This window comes from Etheostoma spectabile, chromosome 20, assembly GCF_008692095.1.
Source record: "Etheostoma spectabile isolate EspeVRDwgs_2016 chromosome 20, UIUC_Espe_1.0, whole genome shotgun sequence".
In the NCBI taxonomy this organism is placed as follows: Eukaryota; Metazoa; Chordata; class Actinopteri; order Perciformes; family Percidae; genus Etheostoma; species Etheostoma spectabile.
Window position 1 is genome coordinate 4,433,010 of NC_045752.1, and position 8,354 is coordinate 4,441,363.

Here is an 8,354-nt window from a genome sequence, read left to right on the forward strand (position 1 = left end):
TTGTTGTTGTTATTATTTATTATTATTATAGTGTGATAAATAGAGGAAGTCAGGCCAAGTGGAACATGTAACACACTTTCTCATCAAGTTATTTCGATCCGTCTCTGTTTATGTGCTTGTCAACATCTCTCATCCTAGCTGTGTTTTTTCATGTCCCCTTCTGCAGGTACCATGTCTACCCCACCTGCAGAAACACTTCAGGCGTTCTGGGTTTTTCTGTCACCGTAGAAACACAGGCTACAAAGTTCAAGTGAGTCTGAGATACAATTTACCTTACCGCTTTCCCCCAAACCAAAGGTATAATTTATCTTACTGTTCACCCAAACCCAAGCTACAATTTAGCTATTCGGCCCTGGAAAGAGAGAAGCGGGTGGAACTGATAAATGACTAAAGGAATCAAATGCACCCTATAGCCTGAAATATATGTCTTACCTCTCATGACCTTTTTTTCCTCACAGTACGGAGCTGGTGGAGTTAAAGATTGAAGAGTTTTTGGCTTCATTTGGAGAGACACTCAATTCGCTCACTAAAGAGGCCTTTAATACTCAGGTCTGTTTATGTATTATTTTGTGTATCTGTGAGTTTTCTGCATTGTTATACAGAAGCAGAAAAGTTACAGAAAATAAAACAATGTTTTACAAATGTCAAAAAAATCTTTTCAACTTACTTTGGTGGATTACTAACACTTTTCCTTACCATGTAAGACCCAGCTGGAGAGTCAGATCTGCTGTTGCACTTCAACTTCCGCGTGCGTGTGTGTGTTTTTTACAGGTGACCGCTTTAGTGAAGTTGAAGGAGTGTGAGGACACACACCTCGGGGAGGAGGTGGATAGGAACTGGGCCGAGGTGCTTACACAGCAGTTTGTATTTGACAGGCTCAACAGAGAGGTGAGGACAACACACGCACATCTTCAGTCAAATAAACGCAAATGCTTTTGGGGATCATGTATTAACTTAAATCATTTCCTTACTTCCAAACCTAACCTTAATCTTTACCGCTGACCCTTATCACATTTCAGTGAACAAAAGCTGCATCTCTGACAACTTAATCCATTATTACCTGGTATTATCTGCTTTGCTCTTTACATCTTGCCCCAACCTTTGTCATATCATTTAGTACGCTTGTGTCTTTTATGCGCCGGATATCCCTCCCCATTCTGCTATGTCCGCCATCTGTTCTGTGAGGTCACAGTAGCTGCATTCTGGGCTTTGCGCTGCCCAGGATGGATGTGATTGATTTAAAGAAATACAGACAAGCCAGGATGTTTTTTCCTCTATCCCAGAATAGATGTGTGCGGTGTAGCCAGACCACACTCCAGTGCAGACACAGCGCTGTGGAGGTAAATTTGCCAATGCGAGACTATATCATATCAACACACAAAACAAACCTGAATTACAGTTCAAAGTGCTTTAAAAATTGGTTGTACATACCACTTTCCTGACAAAATTTTATGCCAAATTGCACTCTTAATATTGCCAGGTGGCTTACTCACAATTAATTCAATATTTTTCCACTAGGAGGAAAAAGAATGCGTACACAACATTAATACATTGTCATGTTTTCAATATGTACTGGCAATGTGGTGGTTAACAACGGCTAATTTACACACACATAATGTAAGCACAAAGCAACATTGCCATCCCACCTTGTGAATGTAAATCCAATATTTACTCTCCATCTAACTGTGGTTTGGTCTCCACCAACTCCTGAGGGAAATATGTGGCTCTTTATCTGCTAGATGCTCGATTTTCTCCACCAGCTAGAAATTGTGTCCGTCTAACCTTTACTGCGGCACAGTGGGTTTATCTGAGATTTTTTTTGCTGAAAGCTGCTTCCTGGTTTGATAAGTAGTGGGATTGAACATCCACTAAATGAGCTATTAAACCAAAACAATAATCTAAAAGAGGCAAAACTTTCACTGAAGGCCATGTGTCAGTCAGGCCTCCCAGTATTCTTACCATCGGTGCTTTTGTGTGTTTAGATTGAGGCTCTGAAGCAGATGACCAGGGCTGAGCTGGTCTCCTGGTTCAAAGAACATCGAGGACAGAACAGCCGCAAACTCAGCGTGCATGTAAGCAAGCCCTTTATGTTTGTACGAGTGCATGTTTGACAAAGAAAGAGAAGGGTGTTTTTTGTTTACCTTCATTGTTGTGTGCATGAAGCAACACATATATCCCTGTCTCTTCAAGGTGGTGGGATTTGGTGCTGAAGAGAATGATGAGGAGGAGGGTGGTGATAAGAAACGAGAAAAAGCAGAGGGCAAAGCCGAGGACGTAAGTGGCTCTACCTATGGCGAGGTGTCTAAGCTCACCTTCCTTCCCGCCTCACCCAAGATGGCGGGTGCTGTAGCCATAATGGACATCCCTGCTTTCATTGAAGGCCTGCCCCTCTTCCCTTACCACAAGATACTCGAATAAACTCAGACTCCAAGACAGACAGATGGCAGTGCTTTTCCTCTCATTGAGCCACGTTCAGGGACTCTGTCTCATTTGAGATGCAAGCACTTAATATGTGGAGGTGAAGGAAGGTTGAAACTGCTTTGGCACCTCTCTGGACCTGGATTCTGCTTTTTTGGGCCCAGCTGTAGTTGTTACCCCCACTGTATGCAAAAGAAAAACGCCTGGAAGTGATGATAGAGTTCTTTTAACTAAGTGATAATCTAGTCTACTTTCTCACTCAATTATTTTATACCCTTAGACATCGGGAGTGTGGGAGCGCTCTATCTATTTCTAAATCACAGACTGATTGAAGATCTGCTGAATCCAATTTGAATTTATTTGCTTCTCTTAGCTCTGCTGCTATTACAGTTCCAAACTAAGTTTAATAGCATTTTTTTTTTTAAATATATATATATATATATATATATATAACTGTGAAAACTGCCAAAATGCTTAGTCAGTTGAACTCCAGATGTGTGTATTTAAGTGATTGTGTGCTGGATTTCAACCTCTGTGCACTATTCTTATTAGCTGACCTGGATCATGCCATGACTGCAAAGAGAATAAATCAATGATTGACGAGTGTGCTGACTACAGAAGACTCACTTAAAATCTATTCAGGAGAAAAAGTAGACTCAAATTTCCACCATTTTTCTCATACGTAAGGTGGTAGAAATTTACATTTACGCTATTTTGACGTTTTGTACATTTGTCTTCTCGAATCTTCTGCTTACAAGACACCTGCAATTTTTATACAAATACAATTCACATTAATCGCAACAAAAAGCACAGAGGACGAGTCTATCTAGAAATGTGTCACACACAGCAAGCGCATCATTTTAAAGTCAGAAGTGTTTGGGTGATGGTGACTCAGTATGACGTCAGCTGTTTGATTTACACAGGTTTAATCTACGTGTGAATTGTACACTACTCACATACTCTTGACCTTCTTATCCATGAGGGAAAGGTGGTTGCAAGCAATATTGTGTTGGGTTTGTGGATGGTGACACTGCTGTGTTAAATGTAATTAAAAACCAATCTAGAGCCCGGCACAGCAGAGCGTGTTAACAGAATTGATATATACCCACAGGGAGCCTCATACTGTAACAAAGTCTTCACCTCACATATAATGATAACTGTGCTACCTGCTACCGACGAGTAGAAACCATTCATCTATTAGGCCTGTACAAATGTCCTCACAAGTCTGTGCACAGTGGGATTAAATCATGGATGTATTTTCAGAATTAGGATTAAATGAAGAAAAAAAGAGGGTAACATTTTAAACACACTTTGCTAAAGTTTTGTCAGAAGCATCAATATTTCCTTTAAACCAGCAACAGATTTTGGCCACTTTGGAGTGGTAGAAACAAGTTGTAAACCACATACAGCAAAGAGGTTTTTAAGATACTATTAACTTATTAGCTTTTTATTATGATTAACTTGTTAGCAACCAGTTGCCTAATACGTCCAGAAGGCGCTGAGCAACATAAGCAAAAACAGCATTGAAAATCTGCTTAGAAATGTTGGAAATATTGAATAGGATAGAACACAATGTAATTCTGCTGAATAAAACTCATCACAATTATTATTAATTTCACTTGTTTTCATTTTGAAAAGTGTATCTGTGAGATAGATGGTGTTACACTCCTTAATGATACAATGTTGAATTCATTCAAGTCACATTCAAGTTCTGGGTATATGGTAGCAATGTGCAGTACTGTACAGTCCCACAGAGCTTTGGTGGTGATGACAAACCGATTGAATGAGCTTTCAGTTTATGTAGTGTGAGCTCTGCCTTCCTGGTCTATCAGCTGCCTTAATCTCCTCTGTGGAGAACAGTTTATAGTAAAGATAGAACACTGGGCCTATAGTACACCGAACCATAGTTAGGTAAAGGTACTGCAGCTTTGATAGACAAAAATAGATTAAATGGATTCTGCTAATATGAAGGAAAAAAAGACCCGTTTTAGCTTAAGGGAAAGCTTCAGTCCTTGCAGTGCTTGTACACTGGTATGTGTGTGTAAGATAATCCTAAAAAGATCCTTAAGGAGGAAAGTTCTTGCTGTTCTGCGGTTCTTTGAAAGCTGAAGAAGTTGTTGTCACACTCTGCTCTCCAGGATTTAACATAAAGGTTTAGTGATGTTTCAATCTGGGGAGCTCAGAGGCCATAGAAGGCACCCAGCTGTTTTGGTTTTGAAGTATTTTTGAAGACTATTTGGCCTTTTGAAAGAGTTGTGACCGTAAGATACTTTTAAACCTGGCACTACTTGGCACTCACATCTTCAATTTAGCCATGGGATATTTACATTAGTTTAGTCCTTCTTCTGGACAGGTGCTGTATATAAGAAAAGGTTTATTGAGAAATAAATCAGCTTGTGTTTTTACTAGTATAACAAGATTTACTGCAACTATATTCTCTTTGTCACCGTACCTCCCTGGATTGCAGCAGACAATTTTGCCTGTCTCTGGCGATAAAAGATTTCATAGTTCATAGTAGCTTGCAGTGAGACATTTTGACCACCTTTTTTCAAAAATACTTCCCATTCAGCTTTTTAGTAAGTAGATTTCCTTTATATAACTGAAGCCACGAATAATGTATTATTTTGCATATTTTGTTGTATTTTCTGCGTTTACAAGTTGGCCATGCTAGCAGCTCTGTGAGGCTGTACTCGGGTACAGCATGTCCTTTAAGCAAATGGCTTCAGTCAGTATGCTAACATGCTCACAATCACATTTAATAACATGCTGAGGTTTATTATTGTTGGCTAGTCTTATTACTACTAAATAGTTGATCATTAGTTTTGCAAGTGTTTGGTCAAAAACGAAAAACGACAAATTGAAATTTTAAACCGATGACGGACAAAAGGTTAGGGGATGACTGAGACATTTCACTTAAACCACACTGCTGAACTTATGGTGCCGTTATGGGATCATCAACATCCGTAGGATTCATCCTCTTGGGATCATAAATATCTGTACAAAATTCCATTGCAATCCATTCTATACTTGATGAGATATTTCACTCTGCATCATCAAAACATCCCTTCCTCTCTGGATATTAAATGAAATGAAAATAAAAGTAAAAAAAGAAGAAAAACAGTAAAAACAATGCACAGTTAAAAAGTGCAGACAGCTAATCTATATATCCTCTGCTGTTATCTGTGCTTTTGAGGAAAATGAGAATTTGCCTCCACATCTCCCAATTATCTGCCTGTGCACCCAGAGAGCAGCTGTGTCTCAGCACTTCTTTGGATCAGGAAGTCATAATTCAGCCTTTTGGAGTATGTAACTGTGTCACAAGTAGTATTGCCTGTAAATGAGCTCAGCCTGTGCTGTCAACACTAACTGGTGGTCCTGCTAAGAAAAGCTTTGTGACTTTGTCCCAGAGAGTTGTGCTCATGCTGTGTTCTACTGTCAGAAGCCATTCTTTCTCATTCGCTCTCTGTCTCCACCTCTTAGACTGAGTACATACGCAAGAGAAATTGTATCACGAATGCATGCAGACATGCTCGCCCATGAATCAGAGAAGATTAGATTTGTTTGGCTCACACACACACACACACACACACACACACACACACACACACACACACAGCACCACCCACAACACAACAACTTCACCCTGTGTAAACTTTCTACTGCTACCTCTGTCTTCTTGTTGTCATTCTAAGTTCACCTGAGGTGTGTGGGTGTGTGGAGAGAGGAAAGGTAAATGGAGGTAAAGACGGCCGTTAAAAGGAGGAGCTGGCCTGGTTTACCCATTTGTTTGTGTGTGTGTGTGTGTTGTGTGTGTGTGTGTGTGTGTGTGTGTGGTGTGGTGTGTGTGTTGTGTGTGTGGTGTGTTGTGTGTGTGTGTTGTGTGTGTGTGTGTGTTGTGTGTGTGTGTGTGTGTTTGTGTGGTGTGGTGTGTGTGTGGTGTGTGGTGTGTGTGTGTGTGTGGGTGTGTGTGTGTGTGTGGTGTGTGGTGTTGTGTGTGTGTGTGTGCGTGCGCGCGCATATGTGCCGTGTATAACGTTATGCTGGTTTTAAATTAACCAGTGCAGCGGGGTGTATTATCTAAGCCGCTGTAATGTGTCGACTCCTTTATTCAATTTGAGCAGTAATCTTAGAACTCCCCACTGGCCTGTCTTCATCAGCCCCCCGCTACAAAGCTAGCTTAACTTAGCCAGAGACACACAGAGGCACAGAATTGCTAAACAGATGAGCCATTTACTTTCATTTTTTTCTGGCTCAAGATTATACTTAAACAAATGCAGCCAGGCTAAACCGCCTCATTATGTGGGTATTATTGTCGAGATGGATCTTGTTTGCGGGAGCAGTTTGACATGGTTGGCTCCAGCTGCTTTAGGGAATTAGAAAGAGGAAGGTTGATAAAGTTAATCCTTTAGTTCCATGTATCTGAGGTCAAGTGATGACGGCCCTTGTGTTTGCCCGTTTGTCATAGTGGTCTACAGCACCATGGACAGCTGCTGGCACTCACTCACTTTACTGTCAAGACCTTTCACCTAAATCGGTCTTCAAAGTACCACTTTCTCTTAAGTCACGCATAAAAAGTTGTCATAAAATGTAACTAATGGCTTAATAAAGTCTTAATAACTAACTTACTTCTGCTTTATAGATTCGTTATCCACCTTTTAATCAGATACATTTTTTAGTTGCCAGGTGTCTGTCACTAATAAACCATTAATAATAAACAGGTCCTAACTTTTAGCAGCAAAAGTCACCGATGATTTAAGTAAAAATAATTGATTTAAAGTGCTTTTGCATTATTTCAAGTCTGCAGTTGTAAATGTTAATGCAAATATCCCGCAGCTCTTTTCCCGGAAGGTCAAATGTTGCATTGGAGCAGTCTTCCTGATTACGGTGGCGAAAGAAGTAAAAAGACGAAAAACATCTGCAAGAGAGCTTTTTTTCAAAGGTTTCTTTGAAATATGGCTGAAAATGTCTCTATAATGCATCAGCAAACAATGTATTAACCAGTAATAAAGCTATACATTAGCTTAAACCGTTATAAAGGGTATTATATATTAATGCTTATACTAAAGTATGTTGTATATGGGCATTTCTCCTCGACGTTAAACATTTCAGGCCTGTGTGTGAGTACTAACAAAAAGTGTGTACACAGAGTGTAGTGCAGTAATTTCCCCATTGGGGACTAATAAAAACAAATTATTATTATTATTATTATAACTAAGTACACCTTACTGCAGAAGCAGGGGCGATTCTAGGATCAGACCTTTAGGGGGGCTCAGCCCCTAATGACAATGTGACACAGATACAATGCCATCCAAAAAACTAGTAAATCAGTCATTTCATTAGCCGATAATCTCTGAGCTATAGCTACTAAACGTGAGCTGATGTTTATAGACACTATTAACACTATGATGGAACTGAACCTGTCTGACTTTATAATTCACTGTAATAACGACCAAGTTGACACAATGTTCTAACATTCAGCAATTTTAGTTGCTTACGTTTTAATTTGGGTTCTTATCTACGCCATGAAATGACCAACTTCTTCTCGTTAACCTTCACAACCATCTCCTGCTGTCCCTCTGACAGGTCCGATAGAGACTCAGCCAATGGCGGGAGTCTAGCATAACCACCTGCAACTGGCCAACACTTCGTTTCTGTTGACCCTTTCCCTGACGGGGTTAAAGGTGCATAGCTTTGGCAACAGCTACAGAGGATATTAAACCTGTTTCAAGCCCTTTGAATCTGTAATTGGGTTTACTCTGTCACTAACAGACAAGTTCACAAACTCTAACTTGAAGCACTAAATTTAATTTCCCTCTAATTTTAAGGGGGGCTGAAATGAAATTTAGGGGGCTTGAGCCCCCCTAAAAAGGGTCTGAAATCACCAATGTTTTGTGAAGCCTATGCCACTTGGTGTATTTTGTGGCCAGTAACTGGAC

General features: G+C 40.1%; 1 protein-coding gene across 3 annotated transcripts in view; it reads left to right on the plus strand.

Moving 5' to 3' along the window:
- Nucleotides 1–3,068, plus strand: part of nrd1a (nardilysin a (N-arginine dibasic convertase)) — a 22,203-nt gene extending 19,135 nt beyond the window's left edge. For all 3 annotated transcript variants that reach the window (XM_032500477.1, XM_032500476.1, XM_032500475.1), the window contains 5 exons: nt 167–250; nt 459–549; nt 772–888; nt 1,983–2,072; nt 2,191–3,068. In XM_032500477.1, the coding sequence (XP_032356368.1) occupies nt 167–250; nt 459–549; nt 772–888; nt 1,983–2,072; nt 2,191–2,418 (610 nt within the window). In that variant the 3' untranslated portion in view covers nt 2,419–3,068. The remainder of the gene's footprint in view (nt 1–166; nt 251–458; nt 550–771; nt 889–1,982; nt 2,073–2,190) is intronic.
- Nucleotides 3,069–8,354: the final 5,286 nt, after the last annotated feature.